The sequence below is a fragment of the Eurytemora carolleeae genome, unplaced genomic scaffold (genome assembly GCF_000591075.1).
Source record: "Eurytemora carolleeae unplaced genomic scaffold, Eaff_2.0 scaffold315, whole genome shotgun sequence".
Taxonomy (NCBI): Eukaryota; Metazoa; Arthropoda; class Copepoda; order Calanoida; family Temoridae; genus Eurytemora; species Eurytemora carolleeae.
Genome location: NW_019396843.1, coordinates 218,103 through 246,068, shown reverse-complemented (window position 1 = coordinate 246,068; position 27,966 = coordinate 218,103). Strand labels below are relative to the sequence as shown.

General features: G+C 33.9%; 4 protein-coding genes across 4 annotated transcripts in view; all 4 read left to right on the top strand.

The window, feature by feature from the left end:
* Positions 1-115: 115 nt before the first annotated feature.
* Positions 116-1,409, top strand: LOC111709298 (trans-1,2-dihydrobenzene-1,2-diol dehydrogenase). The gene has a single exon (XM_023482928.1). It carries the CDS (start codon positions 145-147, stop codon positions 1,144-1,146), a length of 1,002 nt encoding a protein of 333 aa, XP_023338696.1. The 5' UTR covers positions 116-144; the 3' UTR covers positions 1,147-1,409.
* LOC111709316 (eukaryotic translation initiation factor 2A) lies at positions 1,347-12,656 on the top strand. The gene is made up of 16 exons (XM_023482953.1): positions 1,347-1,492; positions 2,621-2,687; positions 3,302-3,384; positions 4,351-4,482; positions 5,238-5,397; positions 5,776-5,867; positions 6,729-6,756; positions 7,469-7,594; positions 8,026-8,163; positions 8,937-9,024; positions 9,370-9,501; positions 10,237-10,411; positions 11,071-11,201; positions 11,485-11,617; positions 12,035-12,160; positions 12,524-12,656. Exons 1-16 carry the CDS (start codon positions 1,355-1,357, stop codon positions 12,581-12,583), a joined length of 1,809 nt encoding a protein of 602 aa, XP_023338721.1. The 5' UTR covers positions 1,347-1,354; the 3' UTR covers positions 12,584-12,656.
* Positions 12,657-12,795: 139 nt separating this feature from the next.
* LOC111709299 (proteasome subunit alpha type-7) lies at positions 12,796-20,053 on the top strand. The gene is made up of 8 exons (XM_023482929.1): positions 12,796-12,985; positions 13,829-13,936; positions 14,574-14,653; positions 15,534-15,639; positions 17,455-17,544; positions 18,648-18,788; positions 19,138-19,221; positions 19,869-20,053. Exons 1-8 carry the CDS (start codon positions 12,821-12,823, stop codon positions 19,956-19,958), a joined length of 864 nt encoding a protein of 287 aa, XP_023338697.1. The 5' UTR covers positions 12,796-12,820; the 3' UTR covers positions 19,959-20,053.
* LOC111709315 (probable 26S proteasome non-ATPase regulatory subunit 3) overlaps positions 17,065-27,966 on the top strand; it is a 19,384-nt gene continuing 8,482 nt past the window's right edge. Inside the window, 14 exon segments of the mRNA XM_023482952.1 lie at positions 17,065-17,093; positions 19,278-19,281; positions 20,049-20,103; positions 21,182-21,276; positions 21,666-21,743; positions 22,134-22,185; positions 22,954-23,144; positions 23,882-23,929; positions 24,280-24,352; positions 24,354-24,367; positions 24,369-24,372; positions 25,188-25,266; positions 26,035-26,124; positions 27,804-27,922. Coding sequence (XP_023338720.1) covers positions 20,056-20,103; positions 21,182-21,276; positions 21,666-21,743; positions 22,134-22,185; positions 22,954-23,144; positions 23,882-23,929; positions 24,280-24,352; positions 24,354-24,367; positions 24,369-24,372; positions 25,188-25,266; positions 26,035-26,124; positions 27,804-27,922 — 891 coding nt within the window. The 5' untranslated portion in view covers positions 17,065-17,093; positions 19,278-19,281; positions 20,049-20,055.

Sequence of the window (27,966 nt, the reverse complement as noted above, 5' to 3'; positions counted from 1 at the left end):
CATATAGAATTATGTACATTTTTTGGGTAGGGGGGTTGGTGGAGGGAGGGGGGTCCAAAAATCCATCTTTAGGAAATTACCCTTTGTATACAGTAGTCGACTTTTTATATATAATTGTTTGTTACGTATTTTCAGGTATATAAGATGGCTACAAAATGGGGAATAGCCAGCTCTGGTCTAATCAGTCATGATTTCGTGAACGCAATATCAATCCTTCCGGCCTCAGATCACCAGGTTGTAGCGGTTGCCGCTAGAGGTCTAGAGTCGGCTCAAAAATTTGCAAACACTTTCAAGATTCCTAAAGCTTATCAGGGATATGACAGTCTTGTATCTGACCCTGAGGTTGAAGTAGTTTATATCGGAGCTACTAACCCTGCACATTTCCCTATTGCTAAACTAATGTTGGAGGGTGGGAAGCATGTACTCTGTGAGAAGCCCCTGTGCATGAACATGAAGGAGACTACTGAATTGGTTGAACTTGCACGTCAAAAGAACTTGTTTTTAATGGAGGCTATTTGGAGTAGGTGTCTACCAGCCTACCAGGCGGTGGAGAATGAGATCAAGAAAGGAACTATCGGAGAAGTTAAGAACGTTTTTGTTACTTTTGGGAAAAAGATAGAAGCTACCAGACTTCACACCAAGGAACTGGGAGGTGGAACTGTGTTGGACCTTGGAGTGTACTGTGTACAGCTGGCTTCCCTAGCGATGGGAAAGGTTGCCCCTAAAAAGGTGATCGCTGGAGGTCATCTCGGTCCCGGAGGAGTTGATGAAAGTACATCTGCAACCGTGCTTTACAGTGGGAATCGAACCGCCACCCTTGTAACCAGCAGTCAAGTTGATTTACCCGACGAAGCTTATATAGTTGGAACCAAAGGAACTATCAAGGTTTGCTATCCAATGTGGACTCCTACAGAGATCGAGACCCCTGGAGGAACACAAAGCTGGGTTCTTCCCACTGGAAACATTTTACCCTTTAACTACGGGAACGGTGGGAACATGACGTTCGAGGCTCAGCATGTCCGGGAATGTTTACTGGATGGACTGAAAGAGTCTCCTTTGATTAGTCTAGATGAAACTCTGATCATAGCGCAGATAATGCAGGATATTCGGACCCAGGCGGGAGTAGTCTATCCTCAGGACGGATAAATTGATAAATTGTTTGTTAATTTTCTGGTATTTAGTCAACCGTTAGAATTTTGATTAAGTTTGATTCATTGTTGTTTTTGATTGAAATTGATTGTGATATTATATTTAGACTTTTAAGAGTTTATACCCACTACCTAGTCGACAACTAAATCCCTGGTGAATTGAATTGAAATTATCTCTAGATTTATATTTTTATACTAGACAAAATATGTGCTGCTGCATTATTTTGAAATATGTAACGGAAATATTGTTTTTATTACAGAGTTTAGCAATGAGCTCTAGCCTGGTAGTGAGAGGTTCAAGGGGGCTCTGTCTTCAGAAACCTTCAGATTTTGCTATACACCAGGTATAACGGCGCTATGTCATTTGTCCTACGCTCATGTGTACTACCATCATTTGTCCTGCAGTACGGGAAAACATCATTTGTCCTACAGTTAATGAAAAATATCATTTGTCCTTTACTCCTTCATATAATTAAATTCATTAAATATAACACATAATTTGATATTTCAATAAGATTCTCCGACATGGGGTAAAACGATCTAGGGTCAAATATTTGATCAAGGGTATAACGTCTTAGGGTCAAAAGAAGAGACAGTACATTATTTTACATTTAAAAGTTAGCAGCGCTCGGTCTCCTAGCCCATCCTAGCCGCAGCGCTCGGCCCAGAAATTGTCTTAACCTAGTGTAAAATAAGGTGACACAACATTTTATTTAACATTTAAGAGGCCGCAGCGCTCGGTCCACCGTCCAGAATGTGTGTTAACCTAACCTTACTCATAATAAGGTGAGAGACAGCGTATTATTTAACATATTAAAAGAAAAGTTTTGAAATTGTTCACCCTTTGTCGGTATGCAAAATTATTTTGCAGATTTTCTATTTTTAAATTCAACTTTTTAAATATTACTATAGAACAAATGATGTTATCATTTGTAGGGCAAATCATGTTGTCCCCTCTCTGTAGGACAAATGAAGTGTAGGACAATTGGTTTTTCCCTTACTCTGTAGGACAAATAAGGTGGAGGGCAAATGATTTGTAGGACAAATGATCTTAGGACAACCAGGGGTAGATATTTTCTTCAAAAATCACTCCCCCTATGTTAATTACTTTTTCCTACATGTTAGGTAAGGTTGCACAGATTTTTAAAAATATTTTTATTCGCTAAATTAAGGAAAATAAATTAATTTTTGAGAAAACAGTATCAAAAAAGGTGGACAAACCTGCCCTTAGATGTCCAGTGTTTCCAAGAAAATGAATATCCCTGCACTTACCAGAAAGGGTTGTAAATCATCATGGACTTTTGCCAAATATAAATAAGTTTGTAGTCAAAATGTTCATTTTCAAATGATTTTACGTTATTAATCCACTCTATATAAAGGGATGGTAGACTCTCTGATCTTATTTCAAGCACGGATTTCAGCCACTACTGGATAGAATGGGTCCTATGCACCAATTCTGATGTTATGTTCAGGGGTTCCAGCCTGATGAGAGTAAATCATGCAAGGTTTTCCAATTCTCTCATGACGGGACCAGACTAGGTATACAAATCATGGCAGAAGAATATTTTACTAAATAAACCAAGTTATTTTTTAGATGTTTTTAAATATTTTATCCTTAAACACTTAATTTTGTATGTTCTTGTTATATTTCATAGATAAATAATTTTTTACTTTACTTTATTTTACTTTAATCTCTCTTTTCTTAATAGTTCAAAATTGGGGTTTGAGAGCAAAATATTTTTTGTTTGTTGTAGCTAGGTAGCTAGTTACTGGCTGATATTTTGCCCCTTGAATTCGGATCCGTGGATCCGGATACAGGAAGCCAAATATTGCGGATCCGTGGATTTGTATACAGGAAGCCAAATATTGTGGATCCGTGTATCCGGATACAGGAAGCCAAAAATTGCGGATCCGTGTATCGGGATACAGGAAGCCAAATATTGCGGATCCGTGGATTTGTATACAGGAAGCCAAATATTGTGGATCCGTGTACAGGAAGCCAAATTGCGGAATTCGGATCCGGATACAGGAAGCCAAATATTGCGGATCCAACGGATCCAGATCATACACTGCTTTAAACATACCCTGTATCCAACAAACTGAACAATTGTTATTATTATTGTTATTATCATTGTTATTATTATTGTTTTTAGCTTGGTCGAACATGAGTACTGTCCAGATTGCATCTGTCAAGGATGGTGTCTGGAGGGTCTCAGTCGTAATTGACGCAGCAAAGGTAATATTTTCTTCACAATTAATTATTTAAAGGGACTGTCCACGTAATTTCAAGTAACCTTGCATTCAAAAAGTAATTTATCCGATTCATATGGTTCACTTAAAACTTTTTGTCATCCATGTTTTTCTGTCTGAAATTAATAATTAAATCACGGTTTTCTGTAAAAGTGATTTGTAGAGAAAAGGGAGAGTTTACACAAAGCGTCCCATATCATATCGGATTATCTCCACGCTTTAAAGCCAAAAATACGCACACAATACTCGAAAAACCTAGCATTTTTTGCCAGAAATTTTTCACAATGGCCTTATACAATTTTCTAGAACGATTCATTTTCCTTAAATTTTCTTGTTAGTCTTGAAAATCGTAATTTAGAGCCAATAACAATCCGATATGATGTGGGACACCCTGTATAGTTTCTGAACTGAAAAACGACGATATCTTCCTCCGTGTTAATCCGTTTGTAAACGATTTAACTGGTTCGCTTAAAATTACGCTGACAGCCTCTGAGAAAAATAAAATTTCACGTTAAACACTGGTTTTGAATCTTTTTGATAATAGTTCCTAAGAGCTAACATTTTGGGATAAACTTTGATTTATATTGCATGAAATTATATAGGAATGAATTAATTACTCTATTTATTTCTTCTTTAAACTTCAAAGAATTATTATATTTTAATAAAGGGCAGAGAAAATTTTTGGATTTTAGTAGTTTATGTTGTTTGGTTCATTAAAAAGGTCATCTTCAAGGTCCCTACTAAGATTTTTTTAAAAGTATTTCTGATACTGTTTTTTTGTCAAGTTTTTTTTGGAGAGATGCCAAGAATCTCTTCCTCCTTTTCCCTTCCCTCTTGCCTTTTTCTTCATTTTTCCCCCAAACCCAATGAAAGCTCATATAAACAGAAAAACATACACTCATGTGAAAATCTATGGGGATGAATGAATTATTCTATTTATAATATAATATAGGTGTATGCTCTCCAATGGTCCCCTATGTCGACCCATTTATCAACCTGGGAACAGTATTCACAAACAGCTGGTCAAGAACCTAGACCAAATCTTCATGTCTGGAACACAGGATCAGGTAAAAAAAAACACCTTGCAGGGATGTATATTTTCTTGCAAAATCACCCCCCTCCTCCTCCTGAAGTGGGGAAAATTAATGATTTCCAGGTTAAAATAAATAAATTTTTGGGTTAAAAGTATGCTAAAGGATGAAAAATCTTACTTTTTGTTGTCCAACTTTTTATTTTCCCAAAATTTCAAAAATCAACTGGGTGGGGGGGGGTAAATCTTATACTTTCCTTAAGAGAACATATCATTCTTTCTATTTATTGGAAACCGTCGATTTGAGATTCTATTTAAGATTCTTAAATGTAAATAACCAAACATTTTCTTGTTTATGGAGTATGTGATATTCTGATGAAAAGTTCTGGTCTAAAATTGAAATTCTTAGTTTTCCGATAGAAAGCTATGGGTCTCCGATGAGATGTCAAAGATAGCACTCCAATCATGATGTTTTTTCTAGACTCCTTTTTTTGTCAATTGTCAGTGAAAATTATTTTTCAGTATGGAACTATCTTATTAAATCAGGTCACCATTTATTTGGAACATAATATTTCAATTAGTGACAACAAAGTGTATAAATGAACGGAATTTAATGAATTTGAGCTAGGTCGCTGAACTTCCCACCGTATACTTATCTGTAGTTATCACATATTTATTGAACCGTCTCTAGACCTAGCTCAAATTCATTAAATCCGGTCCCAGGTTGGGTACGAAGTGAACTAAGATTTTTTCTTTGATGCAACGTTTTTTTTCAAAAAATATCTTTTTTAGGAATATGAATAAATAAGTTCAGTTCTACAATGTACTTTTTTATTTTTATTTTCAAAAATTGTTTTTTTAGGAATGTGAATAACGAAGTTCAGTTCTACATAAACAACGACTTCAGCACGGTAGCTCACAAGATCCATATGCAGAAGGTTGCAGACTTTAGTATGTCACCAACCCCAGGTATTACAGGGGTTAAAGGACGTTAACTGGGGAGGTAGATTATTTAAAAACTTTAAAATTGTGGATATCGAGATCAATGCTTGATCTTCTCTTTTCTTTGATCGGCTGATTAATGTAATCTTTATTTTGAAATCCGGGAAAGTTTCCAAATTCAACCAATCAGAGTGTCGTTTGCATACACCGAATAGCCAATCAGAAGACGGAAAATTTTGAGACAAATTTTGAAATCAGCCCATTTTTACCGTCTGATATACTTTTTAGAGTTTTGATTATTATTTTTGCATTTTTAAAATTTTCATTACAATATAAAAATCCAGGGGGGGATGTGTAAATATTTAACCCCTTCATCAAAAATTATAATTATATTCTGTATTGCAGGTAGACCATATGTTGTAACGTATGTTCCCGGAAGCAAAGGTGGACCAAGCTTCTGTAAACTTTTCCAGTTTCCTAACTTTGGGGAAAATCAGGTTCGTTATTCAATCTATAACCTTTTAGATAAGATGATATCTTAACAGTAAAGGGTCATATACAGATGTTAGGTACTTCCCAAAAGATTTCCCCAAGTGGCAGCTTCCCAAGTGGCAGCTTCCCAAGGGTATTTGCCCAAGTGGCAACTTCCCAACTGTGCAATTTCCCAAGCGACAACTTCCCAAGTCTGTCCTAGCCACAGTGCTCGGCCCCCCATTGCAGACTGCGGCGCTTTGGAAGGCCTAACCTAACCTTTGAGAAATTGTACATTTGGGAAGTTGCCACTTAGGAAAATACCCTTTGGAAGCTGCCACTTGGAGGAAATCCTATTGGGAAAGTACCTAACACCTCATATTCAGCCTTAGGCGGTCAGAATTGCACAAGATCGGGCTTGTTACATTTCTGATCCTCGTACACTTAGCCGGCTCCCTTGGACTGATCCAAAATGCCTTCAAATAGACCAACTTTCTCATTGCACAAGATCTGAAAAAAATTGTGGCGCCTTTGCTCTCTTGAAAGAAACGCAGATCCTATTTTGAAATTAAACTTTTTCCCCAATTGAGAATGTTTGCTCGGAATTTTTGGAGAATTTTTTTGATTAATTGTGGAAATTATGCAAAGGGGGAAAAGTAACAATTTGAATAAAGACCATGATTAACTGGAGATCGAGGAAGAAGGTCCAATTTTTATAAACCAAGATGGATGGATAAGATCAAAAATTATATACTTCCGTGAAAGATAAGGATAACTGTGTATTTTTTTNTGTCTAGTGAAAGTATAGACGCAATTAAGAAAAGAAAATTTTATTTGTTAGTAAACACCTGGTTTCTAAAATTATTTTAAAAAACGTATTATTTTAGGTGCTAGCGAACAAGAGCTTTTTCCAAGGAACAAAATTATTTCTTGTAAAGCTTCTTATTTTGATGTATCATTGTTGACTTCACAGCTGTTTGACATTGCACGTCGTTTGTGCATTAATGGGACTGTAAACTCACATTTAGTGACCCTTCATTCAAAGATTTCAATGACCGATTTACAACGGTACCCTTGAAACCTTAAACTGATCAAAATGTGTAAGATTACGTCATTTTTTTGACTCGAAATTGTTTATTTCTGTGAATATTAGTTAGAAATGTGGAAGTCACTTATACAGAGAAACCACAAATGAAAATAAACAGTGGATATCTAATCTTATTAAACAGTGGATATCTAATCTTATTAAACAGTGGATATCTAATCTTATTAAACAGTGGATATCTAATCTTATTAAACAGTGGATATCTAATCTTATTAAACAGTGGATATCGAATCTTATTATACAGTGGATATCTAATCTTATTTATACTTGAGATCAGACAAAGCTTTAAGGATAACGCTGAAAATCTCAGGCATTGTTCCTTTGAATTTAGGGTCACTTGAAACTACGTTTACATACAATTCTGGTAAGAATAGACAGTATTCATTATTTTGAAGACGACTTTTTAATTTTCATTTTTTCATCTTAAGTTTTAATGCATTTCTGGACAAGATGGAGGCAGCTAGTTCTCCGCAATTTTTTATATGAATCTTTAATTTTTAAATAATTTTGCCTGACTTACAGCTGACAGTGTTGACATAAAGTGGAACTCCACTGGTACAGGTGTCCTGCTCCTGGTACAGGCTGAGGTTGATAAAACAGGAGCCTCATACTACGGGAAACAGCAACTTCACTACATGACAACTAAAGGCATGATACTGGATAACTTAAAATTTATTTTCTTTTAAATTCTGTTCTTGATTTTTAGAAGATTTCGAGTGCAAAATCATTTTGAACCTAATCTTTTTTTGAGAAATTTATTATTTATCATTGTTTTGGGGTATTTTTCTAAAATCCCCAGACTGTATAAATTTTTCTCAGTATGTTAGAGGTTTTATTTTAGAAATTTTAAAGGAAAAAATATGAATATATTATTTGTATTTGGAGTAATTTTAAGAACTACTCCATCTCCGGTGTTAAGGGGGAGGTAATGAAAAATAAGACATTAAGCTTTTTTTTGATCTTGAAACTTTTTACTCAGACATACCTAACTTCTGAGGAAAAGGTGAAATTCAAAAAGGGCGGGGGAATGATTTGTCAAGAAGATATACACCCCTGTTTATCAGTAAGCATGATATAAGGAGAGACCTGTATGGTAGAGTTGAAGAAGGAAGGACCAATATATTCTGTTGCCTGGAGTCCCAAGGGAGATGTGTTCGCTGTAGTTTATGGGTTTATGCCGGCCAGAACATCATTGTATAATAACAAGGGAGATGCAGGTATACAATATATATTAGGGTTTAAATAGAAATTCTGTTGCGCGGAATTGCGGAGTAAAATGCGAGGAATTGCGGAGTAAAATCCACCGTATAATCTATACACGCCCAATTCAGACATTAACATCCGGTTTATAGCTATTGTAGGAATAATTTACTCAATTTTAGGTGATGAATGAGAATAAACATAAAGATAACGATGAAGTAGAGTATAGCTTAAAAGTTTTCATTTTATTGTGAAGGGCAGAGAGGAGTAGAATGAAGGATAGAAAGGATTAGAATGAAGGGTAGAGAGGAGTATAATGAATGGTAGAGAGCAGTAGAATGAAGGGACGTGTATTTGAGATTTGGATTTATGTATATCAAATATTGTTTTTGAATCGCCATAGCTCAAAAGAAGACAGCTTACACATAGTAAACAATAAACAATAATTTATCCATTCTTATTTATGAACAGTTAACACAGAAGAATTAATAAAATGTAAAAAACATGAATAGCATACAATTGACATTTGACTTTTTCTCGAAAAATCTAGTTTGCGGCTAATAATATTTGCAATTGAATACTTAAGTGTATTAAATATGATAAATAAATCTCCCTTTGACCGAATTAAATGAATTTGAAATGCATATGAACTACCGATTCAAATCCTTCCTTTATTTTTAACTTTGAATCCGTGACACAAATTTAAACCGGCAGTTGGTATAGTTAAGCGACGTAGCTCAAATTCATTAAATTCGGTCCCATCTGAAAGATAATTATTTATTCTGTTCAGTTTTTGATTTTGGGACTGGACCGAAGAATTTAGCGATGTTTAATCCACAGTCTAGTATTCTCATGATCGGAGGCTTTGGAAATCTAAGGAACACAATCTTGTCCCAAAACAATTGTAAATGATGTAATCGGTGCAAAAGATTAATTTATTTTGGTGCGGACTGCGGACTCCTGGATATAGAGATCCAGATCCAGCTTCAGATTATTTCTTTAAGCATTATTAATGTTTTAAAAAAAATCCCGAAATTTTTTTTTATTTTCCAAATTTCTATGCATCATTTACAACAGGTTAAAGTTTTTTTTGTAATCTTTCATAAGTTAGGATGCTTNATACTTTTGGTCCGCTGAATTTTTTTTTCATAAATCTTAGATTTATTAATGGAACAAAATTCCCTCTGAACTTCCTTGAATTTTGTTGAGAAGATGGTGTGTAGAGGGAAGATAGATATGTGGGATGTATCTGGTCGAACTCTAATCTCAAGTTTTGATGCTCCCGATACTACAGATGTTAAATGGAACCCTGACGGTCAGCATATTGTCACCTCTACCTGTGCTCCCAGACTCAGGTATTGACCAATCTTTTAATCTCAGACAATCAATCAATCAAACAATTTATCACGATCAGAACTTTTGTGATGGATATCGTTGTGCTGCTAAATCTACAACAACAAAAATTGCCTTTTCTGGTAGTTTAATTTATGAAAATATTTTGGATTTGTAACGGATATAAAATCTGACATCATTCTGGAAGTTTAATTCATAAAATTATTTAGGATTGGTAATGGGTATAAAATCTGGTTAGTTTCATTCATGAAATTATTTAGAATTGGTAACTTGTATAAAATCTGGCCTTATTCTGATAGTTTCATTCATGAAACTATTTAAAATTAGTAACTTGTATAAAATCTGGGATTATTCTGATATTTTCATTCATGAAATTATTCAGAATTGGTAACTTGTACGAAATCTGGCTTATTCTAATAGTTTCATTCATGAAATTATTTAGAATTGGTAACTTGTATAAAATCTGGCCTTATTCTAATAGTTTCATTCATGAAATTATTCAGAATTGGTAACTTGTACGAAATCTGGCTTATTCTGATAGTTTCATTCATGAAATTATTTAGAATTGGTAACTTGTATAAAATCTGGCCTTATTCTGATAGTTTCATTCATGAAATTATTCAGAATTGGTAACTTGTACGAAATCTGGCATTATTCTGATAGTTTCATTCATGAAATTATTTAGAATTGGTAACGGGTGGGATTAATTTTAAAATTTATTCAATGAAAACATTTAGGATTGGTAATGGGTATAAAATCTGGCATTATTCTGGAAGTTTAATTCATGAAAAACTATTCTCTCCTCCTGATGAACTCTGGGAAACTGATTGGCAGTCTGCACTTCCTGAATCCATTCCTCCTTTCAAGATTTCTAAACAGTTAGTTTCTGGTATACAGACCACTCAGCCACAGGTTAGTTTCTGTTGTATAGATTAGCCAGCCACAGGTTAGTTTCTGGTGTACAGAACAGTAAGCCACTGGTTAGTTGCTGGTATACAGACAAGTCAGCTACAGGTTAGTTTCTGTATACAGACCAGAGGCAGAAAGCCACAGGTTAGTTTCTGTATACAGACCAGTCAGCCTCAGGTTTGTTTCTGGTATACAGACCAGCCAGCCAAAGGTTAGTTTCTGGTATACAGTCAGCCCAGGGTTAGTTTCTGGAATACAGTTAGCCACAGGTTAGTTTCTAGTATACAGATCAGCCAACCATAGGTTAGTTTTTGGTATACAGAGCAACCAGCCATATGTTAGTTTCTGGTATACAGTCAGCCGAGGAGAGGAACGCTGACTACAACAATTTCTCGTCCGAGCCACATTCTCTTTACTTTCTCGTCAGAGCCACCTAAAATTCCTCGTTCTTCCAGCCCTTGCAAATAAAAAGTTTTTGAAAATCTGGCGACGTCAGGGCATAAAACATGGTTAGACTAAAGTGTAGCAATAATTTTATCATATTGGAACCTTCAAAACCGTGAGAATGATGTCCAACTCTATTTTGGGTAAAACTTGAGAGGAAATACCAGAACTCCTGATTTCTTTCCCCTCTACTGTTAGATATATCTACAAATATTCAGGTTTCCAAGCAGGTATATAGACCACCTGGAGCTAGAGGTACACTCAGTACCTTCAAACTACATGATGAGGAGCAGGAGAAAGCAATTGCTTTCCTTGAAGGAAAGAAGGAGGAGAAACAGGAAAATCTCAGGTAGTAGGTTTTAATTCTCACACAATATGTATACAATTGATGTATTATTTTTGGTAGAAGTTATTTTTTCGCGACTCTGTTTCTTAATGAAAATCTGGGGAAGAAAAGTTAATAAACTGGCGAGATGATTCCCTCCTTTTTACATAAATATATTACCCCAAAATTTTACTTAATATCCCTTAAAATCATTTATTTAATTCCTCGATTAAAAATCCTAAACATTGTTTCTTCTCCGCTCAATCATTCAACACTGGGGGTGAAAAATAATTCCCTTGTATTTTAGTAAAACCGCGCAGAAGAATAAGAAGCGGCGTGAAGCTGCCAAGAAGAAGAAAGACGAAGAACAAGAAGAGAATGTGGGGAACAAGGTTCAAACAAATGGAGGCTTATCTCACCAGGACAAGGATTCATATAAGGTCTCGATTTATATATATTATATATACATTGTTGTCGGATTGTCTATTTGATTGTTTGTAACCGATAAACGACAAAAACGGCTGAACCGATTGGGTCCAAATNGGGGGGGGGGGAGGGGAAGTCCTGGGAAATAGTTGGATTTTTTTTGAAAATGCGCCAATTCGAAAAGAAAATTCCGCCAAATTTAAAAATGATTTTAAATGGCCGACTTTCAAAGCAATAGTTAAAACCTAAAATTATTATTTATAAGAAAAGGGTCGGGAAGTTTAAAAGCCTAGTATTATATATTCACAGGCTACACTAAAATGTGTCATATTTTGAAAAAAAAAAAAAATATTTCTCAAATTATTGCTTGCACTGTTCATAAGGTAATTTAGTGATTGGTTTTTTGATTGATTGATTTATTGAATTATCAGGGAGCTGCAGGGTTACTATTCGACCCTGAGAAGGAGAAGAAGATAAAGAAGATAAAGGAGAAACTAGGATCTATACAATCAATAAAATCACTGCAGGGTCAAGGGAAACCTTTAGAGAAAAACCAGGTACAGCTGATAATATTAAACCAACTTTAATATTTAAGTTTTTAGTGCTAGATTGTGGAAAAATTTATTTTTAGGGGGAAATATCTGAGTTTTGGGGGGAAAATATCAAAAAGGATAAAAAAGCTTGCCTTTCGATGTAAAATTTTTAAATTTTTTCCTTGTGTAATTAAAAATTCTGAAAATGTTACAACCCTAATACTGCATTATTAATTTGATTTGTTATACTATTAGATAACTTTCTCACTTCAACAAATAGAAATAAACATTTAAGTAAATAAAAAACAAATCCAAGTGAAGTTAGGAACTACACAAATGTTTTTTAAAACATTTTTATAATTTGGTTTTAAATATTGATAATTTTAGTTGGAGAAACTATCCCGAGAACAGGAACTACTTGATGAACTGAAGAAGCTTTCAGTGTAGCCAAATATATTATCTTGTACATGAGAATGTCTTGTCTAGAAACTGTATTTACAATAACAGAACTTCCACGAAATCAATCTTGGGGATTGATCAATAAATCAGTCGTGGGGATCCATTTAAAAAAAACATACTTGTTAACTAAGTTGTTAAAAAAACTCCATGGCATCACAAAATCTTAAACCTAGTCTAAGGTTGGGATAATTTTGTCTTCACTCAAGTTTTCTACAAATATAGAACATGTCCAGGGTTAAAAACAAACTTTCCTCGGGTCATTATTATTTGTTATTTTTTATCCGTTTTTTTTCTTTCTTACCGGACATAATATTTTTTTATCCTTCAGAAACAATGGCTGGGTATGACAGAGCTATCACTGTGTTTTCTCCAGATGGTCACCTCTTCCAGGTACACTGAACACACTTTACACTACACAGCGGTACACTTTACACTACACAGTGGTACACTTTACACTACACAGTGGCACACTTTATACAACATAGCGGTACACTTTACACTTCACAGTGGTACACTTTACACTACACAGTGGTACACTTTACACTACACAGTGGTACACTTTACACTACACAGTGGCACACTTTATACAACATAGCGGTACAATTTACACTACACAGCGGTACACTTTACACTACACAGTGGCACACTTTATACAACATAGCGGTACACTTTACACTACACAGCGGTACACTTTACACTACACAGCTGTACACTTAACACTACACAGTGGTACACTTTATACAACATAGCAGTACACTTTACACTACACACCGGTACACTTTACACTACACAGCTGTACACTTTACACTACACAGCTGTACACTTTACACTACACACCGGTACACTTAACACTTCACAGTGGTACACTTTATACAACATAGCGGTACACTTTACACTACACAGTGGTACACTTTACACTACACAGTGGTACACTTTATACAACATAGCGGTAAACTTTACACACACTACACACTGCACTCCACACACTGTCCACTACACATGTGCACTGTACACTACAAACCACACACTTTTTACTACACACTTTAAACTACATACTTTACACTACGCACTTTACACTACAAACTGTACAGTGTGCAATGTACTTCACTGTACACAGTTCACACGGTACAGTGTACACTACACAGTACACACTGTACAGTGTACATATTGTCTCAAATTATCCAAGTAGCATTGTGTCCACTGGTATATGCCTAATAAATAATTAAAATGAAGGTTGAATATGCTCAAGAAGCGGTGAAGAAGGGAAGTACTGCTGTTGGTGTGAGAGGAAAGAATGTTGTTGTTCTAGGAGTTGAGAAGAAAGCTGTTGCCAAACTTCAGGTAATGGTTAAAGGTTGTTGTCAGTGTTAGAAAAGCTAGATTTTAAAGTTAGAACCATTTGAGTTATTCACCCGATTATTTCAGTTGGGTTTCCTTCCAAATCCTCCTTAAATCAAGATTAAAGATGTAAATTTTTTGATGCAAGTTTATTTTGTTCTCGACTACAGTTTACCTAATCTTAAAGTTTGCGCCTTTCTTACATTGGTGCCAAGACGTGTCGAATTACTCCCACCCCTTTTGTAAAGAATACAGAAAACACCCCTGGGTGCAGTTAGATGAATCTTTTAAATCTTTCCTATGCCGAGTAAACTATTTAAAAGAAGATGATCTGCCACTTCTTTTAGTAAGGACGGCCCTTAAAGCTATTAAAAGATGTGTTTCTATTCCATTTCATTTATTAAAAAGGCAACCAGTGCAGTGGAGTAAAAATCCCAATTATATTTTAGAACAGAGAATTACAAAGTACACTGTGCTGGGAACATTTGTGATTGTAAATCCACATATTTTTATATTTCCGGATCCGGATCCTGAGTGGCAAAATATTTTGGGGAACCGGATTCCAAGCACAGATCAGTTGGAAGCCTTTCTTAGGGGGGACGTTAAATTTACTTCTAGTTATTGTATAAAATGTACACAGGAGGATAGAACAGTACGAAAGATCTGTCAGCTGGATGAACATGTTCTCATGGCGTTTGCTGGACTTACTGCTGATGCTAGGTTTGTATTTTCCTCACTCATTTTTAAATAGAAATGATAACAGTGTGTAAATATTAAAATATGTATTATTGCAGTGTGTAAATATTAAAATATGTATTATTGCAGGGCGTAAATATAAAATATGTATTATTACAGGGCGTAAATATAAAATGTGTATTATTAAAGGGCGTAAATATTAAAATATGTATTATTACAGGGCGTAAATATAAAATATGTATTATTACAGGGCGCAAATATAAAATATGTATTATTACAGGGCGTAAATATAAAATATGTATTATTACAGGGCGTAAATATAAAAGATGTATTATTACTAGGCTTTTAGTATGCTTCGCGCCCATCTTTTATTTCTACTTTTAGTGGCTCTATCTGTAAGCATCTTTTCTTTGTTCAATATAAAACAATCAGCAAAAAATGTCAGCGAATTTAATATTATTTTGAAACTTTTGAACACAATTTTTTGTAATTTTGAGCATCCAAAACCCTTTTCCGGGATTAAGTGAGGTCCACATAAAATTTGGGCCCGTTCGGTTCAGCCGGTTTGACTTTTCTTGGATTCTAAACGGACAAACAAACAGACAGACAGATAAGCAAAGTAGTAAATATTAAAATATCTGTAAAAATATAAAAAATTCGTATTAGTACAGAGTGTAAATATCAAAATATCTGTAAAAATATAAAAATTTGTATTATTACAGGGTGTAAATATCTTAGTGTATTATAACAGGGTTTAAATATTGAATATGTATGATTACAGGTTGTAAATATTATAATGCGCATTATTACAGCGTGTAAAAATTAAAATACTTATTATTATAAGGTGTATATATTAAAATACTCATTATTACAGGGTTCAATAATAAAATACTTATTATTACAGGGTGCTGATAAAACAGGCCCGGACTGAATGTCAATCCCACAGATTAACTGTTGAAGACCCTGTCACTCTGGAGTATATAACCAGATATATCGCCTCCCTTAAACAGGAACAAAACAATTTTGCTAAAAATTTACTTTTTTAATCAAATCAACTTAATATGTATGTTCTTAAAGGGAGAGACCGACTAGACATGGTAGTTGGCTGAAAGTGCAGTATTGTAGAGAAAACTTTAGAATTCATTTGATACAAATGAGACATCTTTACGATGTACAATTTTTAAGTAACGTAGCGTCGTTTCTAATATTTCACCTGTGGTCTTAGTCAGCAGAAGAAACGCTTTTTACAAAGTTTAAATTTTATTTTAATTGTTAAGACGACATCTTGAAGAAATCTACGAGAAATAAAATTGTAGACACAGCAAAAGTAATTATGAAAATGATAATGAAATAATCGATTCTACGGTTTTCATCGATAATTTCTATTTAGAAATATGTTCGTAAATAGCAAATTAGACTATTAAATAATTGTTTTATATGTTTTGTCCGGTTTATTAAATAGTTGTAAAAAAAAACGTTTCTTCTGCTGACTGATACAACTTGTGAAATATTACAAACGACTTTACACATTTATTTAAAAATAGCTTACCGTACAATACTGCACTTTCTGCTCAACTACCATGTTTCGCCGGTCTCTCCCTTTAAAGCAGCATTTAATAGTTCTGTGATGGAATCTATTTTTTAACCGGTGCACAATGTGAACAAAGTGATCATTGGTCCGCTCACATTTTAGAGTAAATATATGTAGAGTCTTCACTCCACCCCNGCAGGGGCTAGCTGAAACCCGGCACCTTGGTATTTCAACATACTGCTACTTGTGCAGTTAAATTAGTATTCCACCGTAGAGGTCACTAAGTCTGTGGACAGATGAGAAAAAAGAGGATTTTTCGTGCTTTCTTTTACAGACTACATATATAAACTTCATGCTAGCGCAATCGAGTGTGAGAAATGTTTTTAAAATCTACACCGACCTGATTTCTCTTGAACTCAAGTACATTTATATCTATTTACTCTAAATCTCACATTGACAAAATTGGTTTTAAAAACTAGTTTACGAAAAATATTTAATACGGTTTTTTGGTTGCCATGTTCTCATTTAACTCATGGACGATCCGAACACACACTTAAACTTACTTTGTACTTACCGAATCGGACTAAATAAAGGGACTGTAAAGTGTACACGTAATTTCAAGTAGCCTTGCAGTTACAGAGTGGCAGGTCTAATTTACAAAGGTATCTTTAGAACCTTTATCTTAGTAACAATGAGTAAGATACCATGCTTGTTTTCTATCCAAAATAGTGGCGAATAATAAAATCTCACTCAATATTTTTTAACGTAATGGGTATCGTTATGGCCTAGGGTATCGTTCTAAGGTCCGTTATTTAACATTCTAGATTATTGGATTATTATAAGGCTCAACAAGAAACTTAAGATGTTTAACTTATTTCAAAATTAATTGTATGCTTGATAAGTTTGCTTTTATTACATTATGTTTCACTTCTAGTCTAGCCAACGATATTAACAAAAACTATTGGTGAAACCGTGATAATAAATCTTTTTTTCATATATTTTTTCATTTTAATTTTAACAATATTCTCTAAATAATTAGATAATGTAGCTGCAAAACCGTGATAATAAATCGTTATGGTTCAAATCTTTTGTGAGGGGAAAATATTTGCTTAATATAATAAAAGCAAATTTAAAGAAAACTCGGATCTTCCGTGTACTAAACATCTCCGATTCTTTCAGAACACATTTTAAGAAAAAACCTTGAATCTATGTAAACGAACCGATGCCCATAATTAGATATGCCAATAAAGGGTCATTACGTCTCTATCCCTATTAAAATAATTGTTATGTTCAGCGATACACACAATCCAATGGAAGACGACCTTTTGGTATCTCATGTCTGATCACCGGATTTGACTACGACAAAACCCCTCGGCTCTACCAGGTAAACCATTTTCTTTTTTGAAGATATTAAGTTTCGTAAATATTTTTCATCAAGAAGTAAATTTTCTGATTTTATAATATTAATTTTTTAATATTTTCGAATATTTGTCGTACTTTGGACATTTCTTAAGAGACATTTAAGAGCAAAATGTTTCAGTGACCCCCCGCTCCCCGGAAAAGGCTTTAACACGATTTTTTGCACTGAGAATGAAAAATTAGATTTGTTAACGTTTAAATCGGTCTTTTGACAGAAGAAGTTGTTAAAATTAACTACAAAATATTTTATTTTTCTATTTTAAGAAATCGGGGAAAAGCCTTTATTATCTTGATTTTTAGATCTTTTCTAGTTAAACATCTTATTATGTTTATTTTTACTAAACTTCAGTAAATTACCTTTCTATAATATTAACAATGGAACCACGGCTATTGTTGAAGTAACCGGATAATTCCAATTTTTTCTGGTTCATGAAATTTTTTCATTTTCTCTCATCTCGTGCAGGATTAATGTCTCTCTCTCTCGTTAAGGTTTATAATTAGGAAAGTTTTTCTAAATAAAAAGTGAAAATTGGGTTGATCCTAAATCTAAAAAATGAACATCTTTTTCTTTAATTATTAAGATTCTATATGGTCAAGGATTGAGGTTTTTGAGTATTTTTTTTATTGTTTTCAAGTCTATAGTTGTTAGTTTACCTATATTAACCAGCTAATTTGTCCTTCCTCTTCCCTTTAAATTTTGTTTAACTTACTTTTTTGTTCAGGCTGTTTCTGGGTAGGGATTACAAAGTTGTACTCCAATTTGTATTTTTAAAAGTTGGAACATATCTATAGAATAAAAGAAGACATTCATATATATGTTGCGTATAGCCGACCAAACGAAATTTTTTTTCAAACATTTTTTATTTAAAAAAAAAAATTCAAATCTTTTTTCACGGGCTACGCTGAGCCATCTAGCTAGTTTTAAATAATTCATTATCAGTATTCATATGATTAACCATTGTAATACAAATGTGTGCTCTACTTCAACGAAAATTGCTGCTTAATAAAGCTCTCAAACCTTTTCAAAATTGATAATAATTTTCTGTTAATTTATTTACATTCAATTAGACGGATCCAAGTGGAACCTACCATGAATGGAAAGCCAACGCTATCGGCAGGAACGCTAAAACTGTTCGTGAGTTCTTGGAGAAGAACTATTCTGCTGAGAATGTTGAGAGCGAGGAGTTGACCGTCAAGTTGGCAATCAAGGTCAGTTTTTAGTAAAGGAAATGAACGCGTAAATTTAAGTGGCCCTCCATGCAAAGATGGCATTGCCCGATTTACAACGGTGCCATTCTAAACTTTGTCTGATTAAGTATGTTTTTATTATTATTATAAAGATTTATTCACATACAAAGATTTTCTGTAGATTTTCTGAAATTATTTTTGAAAAGAAAACGAAATAATTATTATTATAAAGATTTATTCACATCAAAATATTTCCTTTGTTTCTTAACTAACATTTGTTATCTTCATTTCTATTTCTCTGCAGAAGTGAATTATGCATATCTTCTCCTGTGTGATCAGCGCACTGTTTTATAAGTTATTAAATCTCTAGGCCCTACTGGAGGTTGTACAGAGTGGGGGGAAGAACCTCGAGGTTGCCGTTATGAGAGAAGAAACTGGACTCCAGATGTTGGACGTAAGGATTCTGTTATTTATAATTTTATAATCAATATTTTATGCAAAATTTGGAAGCAAGAGAGAAAAAACGCCACTATTTTACATAGTTTCCCCTAGAAATATAACTCAGTTACATATCCCCTGTGTATTAATATTTAGGTAAGCTTTGTGTTACATATGAACACTTTAGTGATTAACTTTATAAGGGATTGAAAAGTTCTGACCTGTGAATTTTTTTATTGGATATTCGGCTAATTCTAAGAATTCAGCGGCTTAACTCAATATTAAGTGGGAAATCTTTAAAGGGAGAACGGGCTCAAAGTCAATATTGAGTGGGAAATCTTTAAAGGGAGAACGGGCTCAAAGTCAATATTGAGTGGGAAATCTTTAAAGGGAGAACGGGCTCAAAGTCAATATTGAGTGGGAAATCTTTAAAGGGAGAACGGGCTCAAAGTCAATATTGAGTGGGAAATCTTTAAAGAGAGAACGGGCTCAAAGTCAATATTAAGTGGGAAATCTTTAAAGAGAGAACGGATCCAAAGTCTTAAATCGGGAAATCCTTGAGTCTTACATCCAACATATAAGTTTTAACTTCAGGATTTCTTAATTAATTAGCATAATTATAAATGTTTTATTTTTATAATTATTTATTCATGATTAATGCAGGTAGCTGAGATAGAGAGGGTGGTGAAGATAGTTGAGAAGGAGAAGGAGGAGGAAGCCAGCAAGAAGAAGGACAAGAAGGAGGACAAGTAGAGAAACCAGTGGATCATCATAAAATACATTTTAATCATAAACTGATTCAAAATGAAACTTTTCCCCAATATTTCCATGTTTTAATATTTCAGAAACTATGTCTGCTGCTGATACTATTGAAGATGTTGAGATGAAGGAGGAGAAGGTAAGGGTAGATGCATTGCAAAAGTCGGAATTGAATTCATATCTGGGCTGAAAAACCATTTCTCATTCAGGAATTGAAACTCTAGGCTGAGAAATGGAGCCTAAAGCTTCCCCAACATTCATGATTTGATTTGATTTGGGCGGCGTGGTGATATTTCCCATTTCTACTGTTTTCATTATTTCCAACTAGTTTGGCAAAGTGAAATATTTAGTTTGCTGCAAAATTAGATAGATAGGTATATATTTGACTAATTATTTTAATTGAAAACAATTACAATTGCACAATTTTTAATTAATTTCTAATTAATTGCTAATCCTCTTCTTAAACCTTTTATATTTTAGTTCGTGATAAGTATTAATTAGAAATAACGTTTTTTTTAGAATTTTGGAGTTATTTGCTGCATTAGTAAATATAAATAATTTCTATGGATAAAAACTGGGTTTTAGTCCAATATTAATTGTGCTTAGAGATCCGCAACATTTTGGCTTCAAAATATCATTCAAAATACTTTTGTTGTCCTCAAAACCCATATCTGAACTGAATCTGCCTAGTCTAAGCGTAAGGATTAGTGAAAAAAAAATAGTTTGATAATTCTTCTTTTGTTCAACTAATCAGTAAATCTAAACAAATGTTCGTGACCTGGATCCGGATCCACTTATTTTTCTTCATGCTGATCCGGATCCACTTATTTTTCTTCATGCGGATCCGGATCCACTTATTTTTCTTTATGCGGATCCGGATCCACTTATTTTTCTTCATGCTGATCCGGATCAACTTATTTTTCTTCATGCGGATCCGGATCCACTTATTTTTCTTCATGTGGATCCGGATCCACTTATTTTTCTTCATGCTGATCCGGATCCACTTATTTTTCTTCATGCGGATCCGGATCCACTTACTTTTCTTCATGCGGATCCGGATCGAAAATTATTGTATCTTAAGCACTAAAAGTAGCAAACATTGATCTGTATGGAAAATAAAAAAGAATTTTCCGCGCTTGATATTAAATCATGGTTTTAGCCTAAGTGCCAATTTGGGCTAACACACACATATATATATGATTATCTACTCTAATCAGGAAGTAGAGAAGAAGGATCCTGATCTACTGTCTGTCGAGGATATCAAGGAACAGTGTAGATTTATCAGGAGATCTGTAGAAACCAAGGAACCAAGGTAAACCCCCCTTCCCTCTTTATTACTATCATTAGAATTTAAATTTTATTTTTATGTTGTTTAAAATCGATTTAATTGAAATAGATATTCTTGGAATGAATAGTTGGCAAAATCCTTGTGGATAATTATTTACAATATACCTGTAAAATACTGTATGTTGGGTCGGTACATTTATATCAGATTATTTGTCTTATCTTTCATCTTAAATCTGTCTTTGATTTAAGTTTTATTCCTTGGATGTATCATATACGTGTAATTAGATGATTTATAAAAATAATTGAAGAGACAACTATCTAAATTAAACCGTCAGAGTGATAGGATTAGGAACCGATTGGGAGTGTTATGAAAAGATTAAAAATACAAAAGTTTTGACTAGGGTTGATGTTTAGGTTTGTTCTCCGTGTACTGCGCTGTATCCCTGCAACCAGGAGAAAACTAAACCCTGTAGTTCTAAGAACTCTCTTCAGGTGAGAGCTATGTTAGTAAATCTAAGGAGAGAAGAAAAGTTTCGATTTTGAATAAATAAACTATGATTCCAATGGGTTTATATTTTTCAGAATTAACCCCCCCCCCCCCCTGGTATTCTTTTTGGATACTTTTTACCCGAAAATTCATAGATTGTCTCCTAAAAATCATTAGTTTTCATGTTGTTTGTTATGAAAGAAACTATCATTCATTCTTTTCCCGGGGTAAAAATGTCTCAGCTATTTGCATAATTCAGCCTATTTAGTGTACTTTTACACTAGGGAACAATTCCCGTAAAGGAACTATAAATTTTAGGTTTTAAGGGTCACTTGAAATCATGCTAACAGTCCCATTAATAGTACACACAATTTTTACATATTTTAATTACATAGGAGTCTCTACACTACTGATATTGACAAAGAGTCTGGAAAGGAGCTCATGAAGGTAAATTTGTTTTATATTTTAATTAGCTTGGGAATCCAGTTTTCCCCGTGAATAAATACCTACTTAGAACTTAGATCCAAGCTAAGACCATTCCTGGGATTCTGCCAGTTTTCATTCTCAAATTTTGAGGCAAATCGGTCAAGATTTTTGATCAAACATACTAATAAACGGATAGATCAGCGAAGTTTCTTAAATCTTACTTGGTGTTGTTACAATAAGTACCTTTTCTTATTTGTTTCCATAAATTTTATTTTTAAGAATTTCTATTTTTACAGTCCGGGAGGAGAATTTTTTTTAATAATCGCTTCCACTTAGACCCTTTTAACGAATAATAAAATTACCTCGTAAAAAGAGAATAATATTAAAATCCCTGGTTGATACTGGATAACTAATTTGGGGAAACTCTTGTTTTTTAAGAAAATTTGTGTTAAAACGTGCCAAAAAAAGAAAATTTACTTAATGGTTTACTAAAAAATTTGGTTATTTGAAGTACCGGCCGTATTTTAAGCAAGCAAGCTGTACACTGTACACTGTACACTCTACAGTACAGTACAAATACAGACTTAATTAGGCAAAACGGGACACCTCACGAAATAAAACGGGACACCTCACGAAATAAAACGGGACACCTCACGAAATGCAGATTAAGCTACTTCTTAAAGAGTCCAATATTTACTCTCCACCCCCCCCCCCCTAAATTAAAAATTGAAGAGATTTAATTTCACAAATTAAAACCCTTGTGTTGATATTGAAGAATATTGCTTGCAGTTTGTATCCCCTGCTGTTGAACTGGATCAGACTGCTACCCCTAGTAGAGCAAAGTCTGCTAGCCCCCTGTGCCCCGAGGTTGATGTCTACCTCTCCCTCCTGGTCCTGATCCATCTCCTCGACACCAAGAAGGGGGAGCAGGCCCTCCACTGCGCTAATCTACTTATGGCTAAGATTGACTCCCACAACAGGTGGGATAAATATTAGTTTTGTACAGTGCTTATTTTGGCCTCCTGTATCCGGATCAAATGAGAAAAAATATCTAATAAAAACTGTAAAAAAAAAACCTGTTTGCTCTTAAACCGCCAAATCTGAACTGTAAAAAAAATGTGTTATTAATATTTTCCTTAACTCTGAATGTTTTATCAAGATTCAGCAAAAAAAGAAAAATCAATGAAAATTCTCATGTTAAAAATTCAATACATTTTAATGAAACATGTATGACCTAGATCCGGATTTGGATCTAGATCCGCATCAAAATTAAATTTATCTTAAGCACTGGTTTTGTTTGTATGAATAAATGCATTATTATTCTACGATTTTTACATATCAAGGAGGCCTTCCCCCCCCCCTCCCCCCGTAGATATTTCTTGGGGGATACCCGGATCTACGTTTGGACATCCGGCTCCGGAACTCCGTTTTTTTAACTGCAAACCATTTTAGCGTTGTTATTAAGGATATCAGAATCGCAATTTACAGCAACGAAACTTATAAACTTGCAAAAAAGACTTGATCTGTAAAACGCGGTGTCAGATAGATAAATAGATAGATAAAAATTTATTGCTAAAATACATATATAGCTGTGTGATTTGATTTGATACAGAACGAGTTTACAATTACAAATTGATAATTGTTTTAACTAATAACTATACAAGTATAAAGCAATTAAATATTATTTGTCTATAATTTTATTTATTTTAACATTTAGGAGAACATTGGATGTTGTGAGCTCTAAATGCTACTTCTACTACACCAGGTAGGATGTCTCTCATATCCTTATATATTTATTGTGTGTGTCGTCAATGGTACGTCTCTTTTTTATATTAAATACTAATACTTTTGTTGTCTGCTAATATACAGGAAACGTCAAGTTTCCTCTTCATAGTTTTCTAAATTCAACATTTTATATAAGATCAATAATTTGAGATCTCGTAGATTTTATAATAATTGCTTTCATCACGAGTCATTTGGACCCGATAACTTGTTTATTGGCGACAGACAGACAGTCAAACTATTTTAATTTAACAGATGTTAGAATACAATTTTCAATGTTTCCTTTTATTATATTGTTTCTGTGTTTATTATGATTGTTGGAAAATTGTTTAGATGTTACGAGGTGTTGGGTAGATTAGCTGAATGCCGGGGTTCCCTCCACTCTAGGCTGAGGACTGCTACACTTATTACAATCTTTATACACAGGTAGAACACTTGATACAATCTGTATACACAGGTAGGACACTTGATACAATCTTTATACACAGGTAGGATACTTGATACAATCTGTATACACAGGTAGAACACTTGATACAATCTTTATACACAGGTAGGATACTTGACACAATCTGTATACACAGGTAGGACACTTGATACAATCTTTATACACAGGTAGGATACTTGACACAATCTGTATACACAGGTAGGATACTTGATACATTCTGTATACACAGGTAGGATACTTGATACAATCTGTATACACAGGTAGAACACTTGATACAATCTGTATACACAGGTAGGATACTTGATACAATCTTTGTAAAATATATATTTAAAAATGAACCCCTCATTCCTTCCAAAATACTTATTTTGAATGTAGTTTAGCTGTCTATTTTCTTTGTCCCCCCACTCATGTTCAAAAATCATTCAAAAATCATTATGTTGTGAATATTTGGGTGGAGCGCAAAAATTTAATTTATTGAAGGGTTTTTATCCATTGATCTTAGAAATTAATTTGTTGTGCATTCAAAGAGTTCAATGGACTCTATGCAAATTGATTAATAATTTATTTCACAAAATTGTGAATGATAGGTATTCAAAAGTGTGGCCAAATAAAACCAAAGAAGATTATTTTTTAACAAAAAAGTCCGGGCTGAAAAACCAGGACATGGACTTGAAACTCCGATCCGCTACTGGAGTCGTCTTAGGCCATACCCAGGTTCCAGATCCACAACATGTGATATGATATGATTTGCACTAGGTTTAAATTACTCCTGATGAATATTATTAAATGTTTAAAGGCGGATAAGCTTGTGTTGAAGTCCAGTTTTCCTGACCACGCATCTAACAACGAGTGGGCTAGATACTACTACTATCTAGGTAAATAAACAAAAAATCAAATTTGATTTTATTTAGAAATATTACTTTTAACTTCATTATTTTGATTAACTTAATTACTTTATTAACATGTTTAGACTTAGTTTTAATGAATAAAACATTTTTTTTTATTTCTGAATATTTTAAAGAAAATATGTATTTTTCAATTTAAGTTCTATAAGGACTTAAGTAGTAATTTCAAGTGACTCCCATTTACGTAGTGGCATATCCTATTTACAACGGATGTCTTTAAAACTAAACCTGATCAAGATTAGGATATTTTTAAACTTTTTTCTTTGAAAGTTGATTATTTTTAAGTTTGGTTTCTCTTTTAGTGACTTGTGCATTTCTGCTTAACAAACTACATACAGAATTTAACTTTTTTTAACCTATAGGAAAGACAAAATCTTCCCATGATGAGATAAATATTGTATCAAATTATTTTTCAAAATTTTTTGAAATTCCACGGGCAACGCTGGACACTTCAGCTAATAGATTGATAAAGCTTATTGCTAAAATACATGTATCTGTGTACAGAACAAGTTTTCAATTATAAATTAGTAATTATTTTAACAGTACAAGTATAAAGCAATTAGGTGGAATTTAGCTTTTGGCTGTTTTGATAATTTTTTTCACCTAATTTTAATAACTTCAATTAAATAGATTTGAGATGAACTGTTAGATATCAGGGTGCGATTTTATCTTAAAATAGTTCATACATTTGTGAGAACATAAATATTTTCAATATTATAATTTATTCTATTTGGTCAGGACGTATCAAGGCTATGCAGCTGGAGTACAGTGAGGCACACAAGAATCTACAGATATCCGCTAGGAAGGCTCCTCAAAACTCTGCAACAGGTAGGATTTCCTATATAATGCTACTAACATAATTGCTGGGAAAGGGTCAGGTTGGCACTACTACTAACTTAGTTTGGTTAGAAAGGGGAAATGTACTCCCTTTGTGCGGCAAAATATGATGTCTACATAAGATGGAGATTAATGCTTGATCCAGAGATTTCAAACACAAAATTCGCCATGTTGGTAAGTGTAATAAAAGTTAATTTTTAAGCCAGCAATTTGATAGTATAACTCGTAGATTTATTAAAAGCATCTTGAAACAAAAAAACTAGCTAGCCAAGGCTACAGAATACTACGGGTTCTGGTAACCCTGCACCCGGGTACGGTTACATCCAGGATTTAGCAATAGAACATGACTCAAGCGGACTAAACTGACGATCCCAGGCGTGATATATATGAGTATCGGTACGGGGAGTGCTGAGGCCCATGAAGAACACCAGCAATTATCTTTAAATATAATTATTTCCAACTACTTTACAGGGAAGTTTATGGCCCTTTTACTTTACCAAGGGTTCCCCAGATCAATTTTGTCGACAAAACGTCCAGAGCATAGCGAGGGATGTTTTGTAGACAAAATTGGTCGAGGGAACCCGTGGTTAAGTAAAAAAAGATTATTTCTCGAAAAGGTAGTTGTACACAATTTTATCGTTTTTTGAGATGGAAATGCACGAATATTTCCATAAAAACTTCGAGAGCGGGTGTTTATGTAATATGACTGTCCCAAGAGATGTTAAGTAACTCAGCTACATTGTTATGGAGCTTATTAGTTACACAGCTACTCCTGGAGCTAATCAGCTAAACAGCTAGTTCTCAAGCAATTCAGCTACCATCTCTAGCCTATGCGTAGATATTCTGGACGCCAGTTATCTTTAGGTGGAACATATGGCCGCCTAGCCTTTACTACAACTGATGTCTTTAAAAGGCCACTGGCCAGCCTTCCACAAGGTTGATCCTGACGTGGGGAGGGGCAGAAAATGTACTTCTAAAATATAATATCAATCTTTTAAAGATAAAAATGTAAAGATGGAATTCTAAAACTCGATGAAAAATAATATTAATGCATTTCCATTATCATATTTTTTCCTCTTCAGATTATCATATTATAAAAGTTTTTGCATTGTTTTGTATTATTATTTTCCAATGTGTTCTATTGCCAGCTTTTAAATGGCTTCGCTGTCTAAATATTTCTTTAATCGCCAAAAGAAATTATATTTTGTTTTAAAAATTTTTTTTTATTTTTGAGCGAAAATAACAGAAAACAAGTAGGTTTTAAGAAAACCATAAAATTTTCCCAACTTTAAAGTAAACAATGTACTTACTACTTGTACTTCAGTATTGACTTTATTTCTAAAACGAACGTTAATTTATTTGTGGTTAAAGAATACAATATAACAATATTTTGAAAAATAAGGCTTTTTTGTTCAAGAGGGCAGGGATGACTTTTCTTCGAAAAGAGTTCTGCAATAATAACAATTGAGTCCTTAGATTTCCCTCCTGATGTTTTAACAAAATTGGAAACAAGCTGGACATTTTTAAAGATAGATAAACGGCAATATCCTTATCATGTATTAAGGGCATGTTAATCTTTCTTAGAATAGTCTCTTCAAATTACTTTGACAATCCCTTGAAAGTTAAATATCAATTATATATTAAAATCCTTAAATATTGTTTCTTTTCAGGGTTCAAGCAACATGTTTCCAAGCTAAGTGTGACTGTTGACCTTCTGTTGGGTAATATCCCAGTCCGGTCAACCTTCCTGGCACCAGATATCAAGGTTGCTCTAGCTCCATACCTCCAGGTAATCAACCTTCCTGGCACCAGATATCAAGGTTGCTCTAGCTC

Coding starts and splice junctions, on each gene's coding strand:
- LOC111709298 (XM_023482928.1), top strand. CDS start 145: ATGGCTACAAAATGGGGAATAGCCAGCTCTGGTCTAATCAGTCATGAT.
- LOC111709316 (XM_023482953.1), top strand. CDS start 1,355: ATGTGCTGCTGCATTATTTTGAAATATGTAACGGAAATATTGTTTTTA. Junction 3,385..4,350: donor TCGTAATTGACGCAGCAAAG/GTAATATTTTCT, acceptor AATATAATATAG/GTGTATGCTCTCCAATGGTC. Junction 8,164..8,936: donor TAATAACAAGGGAGATGCAG/GTATACAATATA, acceptor TATTCTGTTCAG/TTTTTGATTTTGGGACTGGA.
- LOC111709299 (XM_023482929.1), top strand. CDS start 12,821: ATGTCCAGGGTTAAAAACAAACTTTCCTCGGGTCATTATTATTTGTTA. Junction 14,654..15,533: donor GGACTTACTGCTGATGCTAG/GTTTGTATTTTC, acceptor TTATTATTACAG/GGTGCTGATAAAACAGGCCC. Junction 17,545..18,647: donor AAACCCCTCGGCTCTACCAG/GTAAACCATTTT, acceptor ACATTCAATTAG/ACGGATCCAAGTGGAACCTA.